At 39.9% G+C, this 16,273-nt stretch overlaps 1 protein-coding gene across 1 annotated transcript in view; it reads left to right on the top strand.

The window, feature by feature from the left end:
• Positions 1-16,273, top strand: part of RAB31 (RAB31, member RAS oncogene family) — a 127,577-nt gene that overhangs the window by 79,063 nt on the left and 32,241 nt on the right. Inside the window, exons 4-5 of the mRNA XM_004742704.3 lie at positions 8,045-8,116; positions 9,232-9,338. Of these exons, the coding sequence (XP_004742761.1) occupies positions 8,045-8,116; positions 9,232-9,338 (179 nt within the window). The remainder of the gene's footprint in view (positions 1-8,044; positions 8,117-9,231; positions 9,339-16,273) is intronic.

The following is a 16,273-nucleotide window of genomic DNA, read 5'->3' as shown; positions in this document are numbered from 1 at the left end:
TCTGTAAAATGGGGACAGTTTTACCCAGCTTACCTGCCTTCACAGGGTTATTGATTCATCACGTGTGTTCCGCCCTTACGTGTTTCTTGAGCCCCTGCTATGGCCCAGAGTGGGGGTCAGGAAGGGATCTCAGAGGACATGGCTGTTGAAAAAGGTGTGAATGAAAGGTGGGCATGAGGATGTCTAGCGGAGGTGGGTCTCGTCTGGAGAAGGCCTATGGGACAACCCTGAGGGCTCCATGTGGCTGGGTGTTCAGGGAGCCGGGAGGAGGCCAGGGGCTGGGGAGAGAGGGAGGGAGGCCGGGCCGAGTGCCCGAATGACACCATAGGACAGACTTTGGATTTTCTGCCTAGTAAGTTAGAAGGATTTTGAAAAATGACACCATTTGACTTTGTTGGAAGAAAAAAATCACTCTGCTTTACAGTTAACAGAATATGACGTCAAGTGTTTGCTTCTGAGGATTCCAGTGGCGGGGGTGGGGTGGGAGGGAGGTGGAAACATGCCAGGGACCATGTGTTCGGGCTGATCTTGAGACTAGGAGATGAGAGCATGGGCGCGCGTTGTACCGTACTCTCTTCTTGTGCGTATGGTTGAAAATTTCCACAATTAAAAAGTCAAAAATAGATTCTATGTTGTGTGTAAATAACATAACTCACAAGTTAAAAACAGGAACCTTCTGGCTGCTGTGTGGCCACTACCGTATCTAAGTACTCCAGTGGAAACTTCCAGATAGCCAGTCAAAGGAAAGATGGGTCTGTAGGCTGCTCTCGGTGAACATGGCACAGAGGCCTGGGTGCACGGCGCTTTGGGGGTGAATGAAACCACACGCCTGAGAATGTGTTTTGTGTGACTCTGATCTCTTCCCAGCAAGCTGCTTTCACAGACTCAAGGAACTCCTTGTGGGTGCCCAGGAAGGCAGGCTTTCCTGGGAGCACCATGCTGGCGGGGCTGTAGGACGGAAGGGTACCACTGCCGGGGAGCGCTGGGTCAGGCCTCTGCTTTGAGGCCCATGGGCCAACATCTGTCCTGCTCTGGGAGTAATCCCAGGCGATGTTTGTTTTGCAGTCCCATTCTGCAGGGAGACCTCTCTCGAGGACGGGATGTTTACTGTGAACAGGAGGGCTGTATGCAGATGGGAGAGATCAAACCTACCTGAGCAGAGTATGGAGAGAGGGAGACTCATGACCAACCCTCATGGCATTTCCTTCCCGTAAATGGGGACTGTGTGCGATGAGAAACGCAGAAAGCTTCTGGACGGGGTTGGGCAGAGTTCTGGACTTGGAGGCAATTCCTCTGGCTTGCTAGCAGACAGGAAGAAGAGTTGAGATTCTCTGTAGTTGGGTATTACGTGGGTGGGAAGAAATGTATTTCTACCTCATTTCAAAACCTTGACTTTTGTCTTACACATTATTCTGAGGATGAGAATACGCCAGTTCATTACCTCGTCTTTTCTCAAAACACAAATCTGTGCCCTTCCCACCAACACCTTATCTTGTGGAAGGATGTTTGGATTTGTGTTGTATCATCGTCTCCCCAAGGAGGTTTGCACTGTTCCTTGTCAAAAAGGAGTCCACTGGAGGTCAAGTTACCTCTAAAACCCAGCTTTCTCCTGGTGCTTTTGCTTCAATGCCCTGACCCCTGAATGCCAAGGAAACTCTTTGTCTTTAATTAGCAAATTGAAAGAAGAAAGAAGGGGTGTGTGTGTGTGTCAAAATCTTTTCTCACTCTAAAGTAGTGTATCCTATTAAAATGTTTTTTAAAACAATCTGGACATATTATAATAAGTGGTGCTCTGCCTATCACGGTATTATTCAGAAATAACTGTTAATAATCCCAGCCCCTTTTCTCTTCACCTCTACCTACTATTGGATTTTAGGACATCTGAGTGGGTCTATTAAATAGGACTTCTGCTTCTCCGTGGAAGGAGAGGGTCTGTGTAGACACCAGAAATGTTCTTCTGAATGGCACAGAAAGAACATTCAGTAATGGTTTTTCCATTCAGCTTTTGCCAGCTGAGAATGTTGGGAATGTCAAGAATTTTCCTCTACCACTTCCCTCTTTGTTTGAATCCTGTGGAACCACAGGATATGTTTTGGCTTCTGCCCTTGACTGCCCAGAGGCTCAGGGTTCTGCAGGATGTGAGAATTTCACTGTGTGCTGGCACTGGATACAGACCAGCCTGGGTTCTCCCAGGCTGCATACAAGCGACTCACCAGGGACAGCGCTGTCTGAAAATCGTTACATGTGACCCATTCCTACACGTTCCTGGACCTGATGCAAGAGTGGCCTGGCTTGGATAATTCTCCTGTGGGGAGGCAGAGCTCAGCTGGAGCCTGTCCTTGTTTGGAAAATTCATGAGTTTTCCACTACTGCTCCTTCTTGACATGCAGAGTTTTTGCTGCTATGGAATTTATGATGCCACAAACCTGCATTTAAGGAATTTTGCCTGAAGCAGACTGGGTGGTCTGGAGGATTCAGATATTTCCTGGAATAAGACTTTCCACTGTGAGCTGAACAGTGTGTGCATGGGATGCGAAGAAAGGAGACCTCTGTTGTAGGTAATGCACTTGGAGGAATCAAGTGCAGGGCGAAGGAAAAAGAGGTTCCATTTGAAGTCTCCCTTGCCTTGGCCATGAGTAACATCACAGAGCTGGAAAAACCTTAGTTACCACCACTCACCCCACCTCCACTGTTATCTGATCTGAAAGTATTGGGGTTTGTAGCCAATGGTCAGGAATGAATTCTTGAGGCATCTTTGATGTAAACAGGGTGGTTTTATTAAAACACGGGACAAGACCTATAGGCAGAAAGAGATGAACTGGGGTCAGGAAGAGTGGCTGTTTATATACTTTTAAGTTGGAAGTGGGTTAGGGATAGCATCAGTCTCTAAGGAATTTGGAAGCAAGGACCTTGGAGGGTTAGCTGTTCTTAGGAAAAGGTCATTTACTACTAGTGACACTTTAGTCATGGGTCCCTTCAGATGTGTATCAGTGGGCCATATGCTTGGAGGATGATTGCTAACACATACTTTGGGGGGGTGTAGACATAAAGGAAATTTCCAAAGGATTTTTATATGTGAAAGGAGACTTACAGGATCCTGGAGGTCAGGCTAATGTTAAGCTAAATTATTAACACCCAGACCGTTGAGTCCTTAGAGGAAGGTCACTCTGCCTGTCTCAAGGACGTGTGTAAATTGTAAGGAGATAGAATTTTTTTCTTTTGCTTTTGCTTTTGTTTCCCACATCACTACCTGCATTTTACCAGAATAGAGCCAGGCTCTATTAGACTCCCTAGATCTCTTCATGCTTTGCCTTTAATGTGGGTTCTGAGCATACTAGGTCTCAAGATGTTAATAAATATTACTTGAACAAAGGTTAAAAAAAAAATCAATTGAGACGTCTGAGTTAAAACCAAAACAAATAGATTTCTTCACTACAGAAATTTTCAGAGTCTTTAATACACTAATAAGACTTCACAAATCTCTAGGGGGACATTATTAGGTAAAGTGTTTCTGAAACTTATTTGGCTAAGAAATGTTTTTGTTCCAAAAAGTACCTCATGAACGTAGGGTTCAGTAGAAGACCCTTGGGAAATACCAGACTGTGCCCCTTATGTCTCATGCCGTCTCTTATTTTTTCAGAAACATGAGTTTCACTGCTGCCTGGCAGTCCGTTGCATGGCTAAGGGCAAAGGATGAAGAGACGTAGACTCAGAGGGAGTCTAGACAAATTTACTTTTCTGGTCCCTGATGGCTAGACATTGAAATAGGTTCCAGTTTTTCAGCATGACTGATGGTTCTGGAGTGAAATCTCGTTACTTTGTGACCATCTCTGACCATTCCCTTCAGAAGCGCAATCCTTGAATCGGTGTATGAACATTTTCTTGCTCTTGCTATTCATTGTTTTGTTGCTTTCCAGAAAGGTTATGCCTCTGTCTCCCAGTTCCTGTAGTGGGGACAGGGTTAGCATCCATCTGTAAAAGCTGAGAAGTCTGAGAAGGTTGAATGAAACTGTTCCCTTCTCTTTTATTCTGTAGACATGTAATCTTTGAAAATACACAGTTGTACAACACCAAGTACACGAACAGCCATTTCTTTTGAGGGTCAGATTTGCTTTTCACAATTCCCTGTGCTTTTTCTAAATAATTAAATGTCACTTGAGAGTCATCTGAGTACTCTAATTTTTAGTATTCTAGATATTTTGTTGGGTAGTTAGAGAAGAAGGAATTTTGAACTGATGTCTGTCCTGCTAAGTTTTGAAGAACTCTTCAAGGTGAGATTTAAAAATTACAGCAACCTCCTGTGATTGTAAAACTGTGTTTCTAGAAGAATCTTTTAGGTGAGTGTTTTCATCAGTCTTAATTTGGGCTCTACGGAAATTGAATTACGTCATGTTGAGTATTGAAGTCAATTGTGGTGCTTTTGTTTTTATGTTTGTGTGGGGAAGAGTATACACATTGTAAACTAGAAGTGATTTATCTTTTTGTCCTCCACAAATATTATCCTTTGGTCAGTGCATTATTGGGTTTTGGACTAGAGATGAACTTTCAACTCGTTAAAACCCCAAGTACCTGGCAATAAAGTCATTTAAGTGGCTTCACCAACAGATTTATTTCAGAATGATTCCATTTGGAGGAAGGAAGGAACAAGTAATGCATTATATACAAAGATCTATTCAATAATCCATGAGTCCTGCACACCAGTGGCCATTTCAGATTCAGCTCATGGTATTATAGCTGAAAATGACTCTGTCTTAAGAAGATGTTCACAATTTACTCTTCTCTGTGCTTGAGTCCACGAGTATCTTGATTTTTGAGATGTAAATTTTGTACCTATGTGCTGTGTTTAAGTGGACCTTTCTTATATGGAAGATATTTTGAAAAAAAAATGGGCATTTTATGTAATTGGGCTGAAGGACACTTTATATGCATTCCTTACCCTTAGCAAAGCAGGAATGTTTCAACAATACATTGCTTTTTCCTCCCTTTGGGCAAGAATTCTGATTTTATTTTCTATATGTGGAGTGGATTGCCAAAGGACGGATTAAAAATAGATTTATTGATGCCTAACAATTACAACAAACACACAGTGTTGGGTAGTGAATATGCAAGGCAAGCATGGTAAATGGCCTGCTGTCCTCCAGTGAGTCCTGGCAAGAGGCCAAGGGCCGTCAGCTGGGAACTCCTGGGTTCATCCTGAACCCCATCCAACCCATCCCCTTTTATGAAAACCACAGAGGCACCAGGAAGATTTCTGCTCAAGGCAGACAAAGGCTAGAAGTTAAGAAAGAGCCTGCTTCCTTCCACACTCTTGAGAGTGCGCCACTAGCCTTCCTCAGTGCATTAAAAGGGAAATTGTGGGAACCGATGTGCTTCACATTTCCAAATAGGATCATTTCAGTTTGCCAGGTCTTTATTCGGTGATCAGTATTCCGGGAGAAATAAACATGAATGAACGGTGGTTCTGTTGTTCGCTGGGAAAGCTTCAGGATCCATTCTTCCTTACCCCCCTGCTCCTTATCCTACTCCAATAAAAATGGCTGCTTTTGCTTTTTTAACTTGAAAACTTATTTAATTTAAAAAAAAAAACATTGTAAACATTTGTGCAATGTATAATGCTATGTATAGTGCTCTTTTAAGAAAATTGTGCATATCACTAGAAATCCCACATGAATATTTTGAGAAACATTATTGTAACTGTACACACAGGCAAACCCACTCACATTTTACCCTAAATCATAGCATACTCCATAGGCTGCTTTGAGATGTTTTTTATTCCTTCAACCTTTTCCTGTACATGAAAATCCCCACCATCGTTTTAATTATTGCAGGCTATTCCATTATACCCAGAGACCATTAATGGATTCTCTATGGTGAACCGTTAGGGGGTTTTCAAATATTTGCTCCCACGTATAACACAGGGACGAGGTTCTTGGTGTGTGTGACGATCACTTGAGTATACGTTCCTGTAAGTGGAATTGCTGGGTCAAACAATATGCACATTTAAACTTTTGATATATATTATCAACAGTGGCTTTTAAAGAAAGTCTTTTTTAAAAGAAAAAGTCATATATTTAAAGTGTACAACATGATGGCTTGATGTACATAGATATAGTGAAATTATTACTAGAGTCAAACTAGTTAACATACCTTCTCACAATTATCTTTTCCCTTTTGTAAATGACCAAAGCACCTGAAATCTACTCTTTTGGCAAATTTCCAGAATCAATACAATATGATTAACCAGTCACTGTGTGTGTTGTTTCTAGAACTTATTCACCCTTTGTAACTGCAACTTTGTACCCTTTCACCAACATTTCTGCAATTCCTTCCCTTGCCTACTCCTGTTAACCACCCTTCTACTCTCTCCTTCTGTGTATTTGACTTTTTAAGATTCCATCTGTAAGTGAGATGCAGTTTTTTTCTTTCTACACCTGGCTTCTTTCATTTGGCTTAATATATTTTAGATTCATCCATGTTGCTGCAAACGGCAGGATTCTTTTTTAAGTGCTGGGTTGTATTCCATTGTATATATAGACACACACCGCACTTTCTTCATTCATTCATTCATTAGTAGGCACTTAGGTTGTTTGCATGTCTTGTGCATTGTGAATAAGGCTGTGATGCATGTGGAAGTGCAGATATCTTGTCGAAGTACTTGATTTCATTTCTTTTAGGTATATACCCAAAAAGGGAATTTCTGGATCATATAGTTGTGTTTTTTGTGGACCCTTAGTACTCTTTTCTACAGTGGCTCCACCAATTTATATTCCCAATGGTGCATCGGGGTTTCCTTTTTTCACCAATATTTATTATCTTTTGTCTTTTTGGTAATAGCCATCCTAACAGGTATGATATCTCATTGTGATTCTGATTTGTATTTCTCTGAAGATTAGTGATGTTGAGCATCTTTTTATAAGAAAGATTTTATTTATTTGAGAGAGGCAGAGAGCTTGAGAGAGAGAGAGAACATGCACAAGTAGGGGGAGGGGCAGAGAGAAGCAGGCTCCCCACTGAGCAGGGATCCTGACCTGGGGCTTGAACCCAAGACCCTGAGATCATGACCTGAGCCAAAGGCAGACATTTAACCAACTGAGCCACCCAGGTGCCAAAGAAGGTCTTAAAACACATTCCCATGTAACATGTGGGAGTGGCCCCCTGCCCAAATCCAAACCAACAATGGATATAATAAATCTATTTGATATTTAATAAATTAATACATGCCTCTTCATTGCTTTTATTTTCATTTCTCTTAGCATAATCGAATGTTTTAAAATATTTATTGGTAATTTCCGTCTCTTTCCCGGAGATTTATCTATGTCTATCCTTTGTCTATTTGTCTGTTGGGCTATCTCTTACTTCTCAGCTTTCAAAACCTTTCCACGATATAGTCTTCAAATGCATTCAAAGAGCTATTCTTCAAAATAGACATAGAATGTCTATGTATCCTCAGCTTAATTATCTATCCTCTTTTGGGATACAGGATTCAATCCCAAAAGTGACTGGTGAGCCTTTTAGTGACCAGCGAGCCGTGCTTTGCTCACGTTCTGGAATGGAGCTTGTCTGTGTCACTGTGTGCCTTTGAGGGACAGCAGCCGTGCAGGCTGAGGGCAGGTTTCGGAGTCGCCCTTGCTCAGTGGCCCTCATTAAGGACTCAGTGAGGGTCTTGTGATCTGTGTCAGTCTCCTTTTGTCCTCCCCTTGGCAAACATCTTTTTCTTACCAGTGAATAATTCTAATGAGATTGCCCTGGGTCAGTCGTATTAGATAAGTAATGAGCAGCAGAGAAAATAAAATTCATAGAAGAGGAACATTTAAAATAAAATTTATTCTTGGCCTTTGCCCAAAAGTGAATTTCACAGTCTGTTGGCCACAAGCACATGTGTGGTGGAGGAGGAGAATTTATTGCCTAACAGGGTTCCTGGGAAAATTCTAGGGAGAATTCGGGGATCCTGTAGAGATAATGTAGCAGGAAAATCTTATATTTAATTTGGGGTTGCATAAAATGTGTTGACTTTGGCCTAAAACTATGCATTGTTCTTAAACAGTTTCATTCACTGGCTCCCATGTACTATCGTGGTTCTGCTGCCGCTGTCATAGTATATGATATTACCAAACAGGTAAGAAAATAAAAGCCCTTTAAAATTTTGATGCCCTGTATGTTGATTCTTGGTCTTAGAAAGACCGAAGCGGAGGCTTGATGGCCTGAGTCTTGCCAGTAGCCTGGAGTGGGATTTCATAGCATGGTAGGCAGAGGTAATCACCATATATTGAGTTTATCAACCTCTGTGCAGTGGAGCATTTTAGATTTATCGGCCAAATTAAATAAACAACAATGATCATTTATTTTTAAAATTGACTGTCTGTTCGTCATAGAGGCAAGGTCATGCCTGCCAGTACAGCTCTGTGAAAAGTCAGCTTTTCAGGAAGAGGGAAATTATTTTTAAGTCCTGCATGTTTTGTAATTATGGAATGCTGATTTTCTATTAGTGTTTCAATCACACTACTTAAAATGTCAGGGATAATGTTTATGTATGTGTCGTGTATTTGCATATATATAGTATACCATATTTTTAGTTATCACGTTGAGGATCTAGGATATCCATCAAGGAACTGCAGTGTTTGCTGGCTGTTTTTTTCCACTCCTGGAGTGCTGACTCAGCGCACAGGACTGCAGGTTCAATCACCCATCACCGTTACCACCTATGGGATCCTGAACTCTTCTACCTAAATGTGGTGTCTACCTTGACTGGTTTGCTGAGGGAGGGTTTTAAGTGAAGAGCAGCAAGGAAAATAGGATGAGAGGAAAAGAGAAAGAAAGGGAGGGGGAAATGGGGAGAGAGAGAGACAGAGACAGAGATAATGTATATCTGTATTCTTTCTCTTTCTTCCCTGAAATAAGCATGAACATGTCTAGTTCTATGACTTCAGTCATTTTCATGTTGAATCAAAGCTATCATCTTAAATTAATGTTATTTATAGAAGAAAATTACTGGCATGATTTTCTTAACTTTGTCAAGTCTCAATTTTAGAAAAGGAAACTTTTACAGCTATTTAAGTGTATTAATAGCTAATATTAAGTCTTATGCCAAGAGGGAGGTAGGATGTTAATGTATGTGAGTTTCCTAAAAATATTTTCCTTTGTTACATTGGGTTGGGTTTATATTTCTACTTGGTTGAAATCTTGTGTTGGTGGGTCTTTACAGTGATTGATCGATTTACATTTTGGATTTAGGATTCATTTCATACCCTGAAGAAATGGGTGAAAGAACTGAAGGAACATGGTCCAGAAAACATTGTAATGGCTATTGCTGGAAACAAGTGTGATCTCTCAGATATTAGGTAAGACGCATTAAAAATTTTTTTGGTGTCGTAAACATCTCCATCTCTGAATGTCCACATGTAAAAAGCTGTCAAGCCGGTGTTGTTAAGTCTGTTCTCAGTGTAATGATTTAATCGACGGCCATCCACTTGTGGTCTGGGTAGTACATGTTCAACCGGAGTAGACATAGGGGAAAATAATGAGATGCAAATTGGATGGATCACCTAGGAGTGCATATTAAAACCTAATCTCCTCTACTGAGCACGGTCACATCCCTGACTCTAGAGGTCTTTGGGCTAAATGCTTTTATTACTATTGTTGTCCCCTTCTTTGTTATTTATCGACATTATTACAACGATGGCCATTTTAATAACACTCTCGTATGGTAAGGAGAGCTAGGATTTGTAACATTTCCCATAGCACCCGTGTTTGTTTCAGTTCTGACTTTAACTTAAGGGTGTAGTTGGGTCTATAAAATCTCACTATTTTGTTGTAGGATCTGAAGGGGACCTATTGTATAGAAGCACTTTGGTTTCCCTCAGAGACAATGGATTGTTGATCTTTCTTTACCTGGACCAAGGTTTACAGGGAGCCAGTCCGCAGGGACTAGAGATTTTTTTTATGCAGCCTGAGAAGCTAGGTCTTTTTACTAAATGAAAATGCAATGAAAAAGGAATAGTGAATTTACATCATCTCCATCCCCCTGGTTAATTTAACTCTCTGCAATTCCAGTCGTGGGTCTTCATAAAGACAACGACGTCATGCTTCAGGCTTTGCACATCCAAGTACGATTAAGCTGAAGTTTGATAAACAATGGAAACAGATCTTGCAAAAGCTCTTAACATGGCCTTTGACAAATTGCTCTGTTTCTTTGGGATTTCAAAAGCTTTGTATCACATTGCATCAGATCGGTTTATGATAACCAGCCATAAACACCACTTAATCATTTGTTCTCCCGGGGGCTGGACACATCTTTAAACTCCCCAGACTTAGCTCAGATCTCTACGTTCTTTACTGTAACCCTGAAACAGGTTGTTTGTCTAGAATTGCAAAAGAATCACTTTAACTGTTGTCGTCAGAAGTGGGGGTGGGGGTGGGAGGGTAGGAACACTCTTGGCTGAATGCGGGCACAGTCATCTGACACCCCTGGATTGTAGTGAAGGTGTGACTGTGAAGATACTAAGCCTTCCGTATTGTGACAGAACTGATGGGCTAGAATTTAAGCAGACAATGCTGTAAAGTTGACTGGAATTGGGATTCTTGGTGACATGGAACTAAATCCCACTTCAATTATTTTTGGGAAAAAGGGAACTAAAAAGCAGGATTGCCTGACTGGCATTCGATATGTTCCATATTTAGTTTCTGGCACTCTCTCTGTTTCAGTTTAAATGGCCATGGAAGGGTTTTCTCAGACTATGACAAGGCATTTGTGGCCAAGAGAGGGGATTAGGGTGGCTTAAGAGGATTGTTCCCACCATCGACATGATTAGAGTGGGAACGTAGGTAGTCTTGAAGAGGGGGGTGTTCCTAGAAGAGTACAGCCTGGCCTGATAAAACATGTCTGTGACATGTTGGCTTGGCCACAGATAGCTGAGGACAGACGTACACGTGTTTGGGGGTGAAATTTGCCTTCCATGCACTGGTATTACATTCTTCTCGGCAGTCATTCTGCTTTGTGCCAAGCCTATATGTATAGTTTCAAGATGCCCCAGCTAACGTCGTCCATCCAACTCCGTTTCAACCGTAGATTCACACACAGCTCCTCTATCCCCAGTGGGAGACAATCTAGGTGCTGCTTCCAGTGGCCACATCATGGGGCCGCTGTCCCACTAGTTCATGTTTCTGCATCGTGCCCTTTCTTCTCTAGTTTGGCCTCAGTGAGGTCTGCACGCGACTTCTCAAGATCCTGTGGTTTAAAGTGTGGAGTGTATATCTTTTGTTACCCACAAAGTTGTGTTAGATGCCACTTGTTACTGAATCATGCGGCAAAGAAATGACTCCCTTTGCAATTCTCTTTCCAACCTCAGTGAAAAAGACCAGTTTGCTTAGGTCAAAGAGAAAGACCAGTTGGACGTTAGTAAATTTTTAAAGATTTTATTTATTTATTTGACAGAGAAAGAGAAAGAGATCACAAGTAGGCAGAAAGGCAGGCAGAAGGGGAGGGGGAAGCAGACTCCCATCTGAGCAGAGAGCCGGATGCCAGGCTTGATCCCAGGACCCTGAGATCATGACCTGAGCCAAAGGCAGAAGCTTAATCCATTGAGCCACCCAGGCACCCCTGGATGTTAGTAGATTTTTAATTTTAAAATATTTATTAATAGATCATTTAAAATTTTAAGTTATTTATAAATATATTTCACTGAACTCATTTAAAGACCATAAAATCCACCTGTTTGAAGTGTACAGGTCAATAAATTTTTGTACAGTTCTAGGGTTGTACAGTCATCATCACATCTAATTTTAGAACATTTCCATCACCCTACAAAGAACATGCCAATTTGGTCACTCCCAATGTCCAACTCCTTCCAGCCCCTGGCAACCACTAACATACTTTCTTGTCTTTATAAATTTGCTTTTGCTGCACATTTTGTAGAAAACAAATCATACACTTACGTGGTCTTTTGTGACTGGCGTCTTTCACTGAGCATAAGGTTTTTGAAATGCCTTCCTTCATTTTTATGGCAGAATAATAGCTCATCATATGAATATACCACGTTTGATTTTCCCACTCACTAGTTGAATGAAACCTCAAACTTCAGTTGTTTCCACTTTTTGGCCACTTTAAAAAGTGCTGCTGCAAACAATCATGGACAAATTTAGTGTGGACATATGTTTTCATTTCTCTTGGGTGTGTTATGAGAAATGAAATCTCTGGGTCATGCGGAAACTCTGTGTTTAACAATTTGAAGAACTGCCCAATGGTTTTCCACAGCGGCTGCACCACTTTGTATGCCTACTGGCAATGTACAAAGTTCTAATTTTCTCTATATTCTCAACCAACACCATTATTACCAGGCTTTTGCATTATTGCCATCCTAGTGGGTGTGAAGTTGTATTGATGTGATTTGGGTTTGTGTTTTTCTAATGACTAATGATGTTAAACACCTTCTCTTATGCTTATTGGTCATTCGTTTATCTTCTTTGGAGACATGTCTCTTCAAATCCTCTGCCCAATTTTTAATTGAGTTGTCTTTTTATTATTGAGTTGTAAGTATTCTTTATGTATTCTGAATACAAGTCCTTTATCAGATACATGATTTGCAGGTATTCCTTCCTTTTCATGAGCTCTCCTTAAAATCTTTATTATGTCTCTTGAAGTGCAAAATCGTATGTCCAATTTGTGATATTTCCCTTTTTATCTGTTATGCTCAAGTGACTGGCTAATTCAAATCACAGAGATTACTCGGATGTTTTCTCAGAATTTTATAATATTAGAGCTTACATTTATATTTGTATTTACATTTATATTTATATTTAGAGTTAATTATTGTGTGCGTTATGAGGTAAGGGTCCAAATTAATCTTTGCCTGTGTGGATATCTAATTCCCAGCGCCGTTTGTTGAAAAGACAACCCTTTTCCCATTGAATTTTTTTTTTGAACTTTTAGTCAAAAATTAGTTGACCATAAGTGTAAGTCTTATTTTGGGCTCTTAATTCTATTCAGTTGATCTACACATCCTTCTGTTAATGCCCCATGATTTTGATTGTTATAGTTTTATAAGTTCGAAGTTGGGAATTATAAGGCCCCCAATTTAGTTTTTCTTTTTCAAGATTGTTTGACTGTTTGACTACTGTGGGCCTTTTGCATTTCCATTTGCATTTCTGTATGAACATTCGGATCCTCTTCTCAATTTCTACCAAAAAAAAAGCTACTGAGATTTTAATAGGAAATATGTTGACTCTCTAGGACAATGTGGGGAGTATTGGCATCTTACCAATACTGTTTTCTGATCCATGAATATGAGATATGAATGGAAATATCCTTTCCATTTTATTTAGGTCTTCTTTAGTTTCTTTTGCTCATATCTTGTAGTTGTCAGTGTACAAGTTTTGCATTTCTTTTCCTATACTTGTTCCTAAGTGTTTGATCTCTCTTGATGCTATTGTGAATGGGATTGTTTTGTTAATTCTGTTGTCTGTGAAAACCATTTTACTTCTTCCTTTCCAGTCTGAGTTCCTTTTATTTCTTTTTCTTATCTAATTACCCTGTATAGAACTTCCAATACAATTGGAATAGAAATGGTGAAAGCAGACATTACGATCTTGCTGATCTTAGGGGCAAAGCATTTAGTCATTCTTCCTATGATGTTGGCAGGCGTGTTATGTAGATCTTCTTTATCAGTGTCGTGAAGTTGCCTTTTATTCCTAGTCTGCTGGGTGTTTTTTTTTTTTTTTAATCATGAATGAATGTTTAATTTTGCCAACAGCTTTTTTTCTGCATCTTCTGAGGTGATCATGTGGTTTTTGTTCTTTTTTCTTAATATAACGTATTACATTAATTGATTTTCTAATTTAAACCACCTGCATTCCCTGGACAAATCCCACTTAGCCATGATGCATACCTTTTTATATGTTTCTGAGTTCTGTTTACTCATTTTGCTGAGGGTTTATATCTGTATTCATGAGGATATTGGTCTGTAGTTTTCATTTTTGTGTGTGTGTGTGTTGTCTTTGTTTGATGTTGGTATATCAACGCAGTAAGTTTTGTAGAGTGAATTGAAAAGTGTTCCCTTCTTTTCTATTGCCCAGAAGAGTTCGTGAAAGATTGGTTTTAACTTCCTTAAGTGATAAAATCATGGGTGAAGCCATCTGGACCAAGGCTTTTCTTTTGTGGAAAGATTTTATATACTAATCCAATTCCTTTACTTACTATAGGTTTATTCAAGTTTTCTATTATTTCTTGAGTTAGAATAGTTTATACATTTTTAGGAACTTAGTCATTTCATCTAAGTTCTCTCATTTGTTTGTGTAGTGCACAGTGTTCTCTTGTCTACTCTTCCATTCCAGATTTTAGAAATTTTAACTTTCTTCTGTAGCTGAAGGTTTGTCAGTTTTGTTGATCTTTGCAAAGAACCAACATTCAGTTTCACTGATTTCTTTCCACTCTTCTTCTATTCCATTTATTTTCTCTCTGTGCACCATTTCCTTTCTTCTGTACTTTGGTTTTGCTTTGCTCCTTTTCCCCTACTTTTCAATGAATGGTACTGAAGTAATTGGACATCCATAGAAGGGAGAAGACCGCAACCTAAACCTCACACTTTATAACAATTACTCTAGAAAAAAAATCCAAAGAGCTTAATGTCAAAGGTAAAACTGTAAAACTTTTAGAAAAACTCCTATGAGAAAATCTTGAGGATTTGCAGCTAGGTAAAGAGTCGTGAGACTTGACAGCAAAAGCTCACTCCATATAAAGGAAAGATTGATAAACTGGACCTCATCAAAACTGAAAGCACTTTGCTCTGTGAAAGCCCGTGTAAAGAGCTTGAAAAGCAAGCTGCAGGCTGGGCAAAACTATTTGCAAACCATATATCTGACAAAGGATAAGCATGTAGGCTATAAAAAGAACACTTACAACTTAATGGTTAAAAAAATTCTAATTTGAAAATGAGCAAAGTATATTTCACCCTGGAGAGTATCAAGATGGTAAGCATAGGCATGAAAAGGTGTTTAAGCATCATAAGCAGACCTGTCAGAATCGCTGAAATAAAAGAGTTATAACACCTAATGCTGGCAAGGATGTGGACAGACTGGCACATTCATATGTTGCCAGTATGCGTGTAAAATAGTACATTCTGGAAAACAGTCTGGCAGTTTCTTTTAAAGATAAATATGCAATTACCATATGCCCAGCAATCATACTTTGGGCACTTATTCCAGAGAAATGAAAATTTATGTTCACATAAAACCTGCACATGAATATTCATAGAGGCTTCTTTTTTTTAAATAATAGCCCCAAACTGCAATCAGCCCAGATATCCTCTTAAAGGTGAATGACTCAGCACACTGTGGCACATCCATGCCATGGAATAGTATGCAGCAGTGAAAAGGAACAAACCATGGCTACAGGCAACCTGGATCGAACCTCCAGGGCAATTATGCTGAGCAAATAAAGCTGATCTCAGAGGGTTCATTGTATATTATTTCATTTATATGAGATTTTGAGTTGAAAATATTTTAGAAATAGAAGACTTATTTGTGGTTGCCAGGGGATCTGTTTAGGGGTGACATGGTGGGCACATGAAGGGGAGGAAAGTGGGTGTGGCTCTAAAAGGGCAACAGCAGGGATCCTTGTGATGTTGGAACTATTTGGTGTCTTCTCTGTGGTGGTGGAGACATGAACCTACACAAGGGTTAAAATTGTATAGAGCCTAACACACGTGACACACACACACAGATGAGTATCAGTAAGGCAGGAAATCTAAATAAGACAGTATACCAGTGTCAGTATCCCATTTGTGATATCATACCATGGTTTTGCAAAATGTTATAATTTGGGGAACCTGGACAAAGTGTACAACAAATCTATTTCTTATAACTGTAGGTGGGTCTACAATGATCTCAATAAAAAAATTTAATGAACAAAAGGTTGATTTAGATAATAAGTAAATATTAGAACAGTGGCATATATGTGGATATATATGTATATATTACACACAGAGACATGCACACCCCTATATCTACATGTTATATATGCATTATATATGATCAACAGAAGTTTTATAAACACACTGGGCCAGATGATGAATTTCCCCATCCCCAACAAACCCAATGTGCAAAAGAAAAACAGGATAACTATATTAAAACTCCCATCTAGGAAAGCAGGGAAGGGGAAGCCGGGTGTATTAGTCCTTGTATAAACCGCCGGCTGCTAGACTGGAACAGTCCAGTAAATGATAGGGCCTAGTGGGCATCTGCCGTTGACTCCTTTCCATGGCTGTGGAATCAAGTTCTCGGT

The sequence above is a fragment of the Mustela putorius genome, unplaced genomic scaffold (genome assembly GCF_011764305.1).
Source record: "Mustela putorius furo isolate JIRA1106 unplaced genomic scaffold, ASM1176430v1.1 tig00003858_pilon_pilon_pilon, whole genome shotgun sequence".
Lineage (NCBI taxonomy): Eukaryota > Metazoa > Chordata > Mammalia > Carnivora > Mustelidae > Mustela > Mustela putorius.
This window is presented reverse-complemented; position numbering and strand designations above follow the sequence as displayed.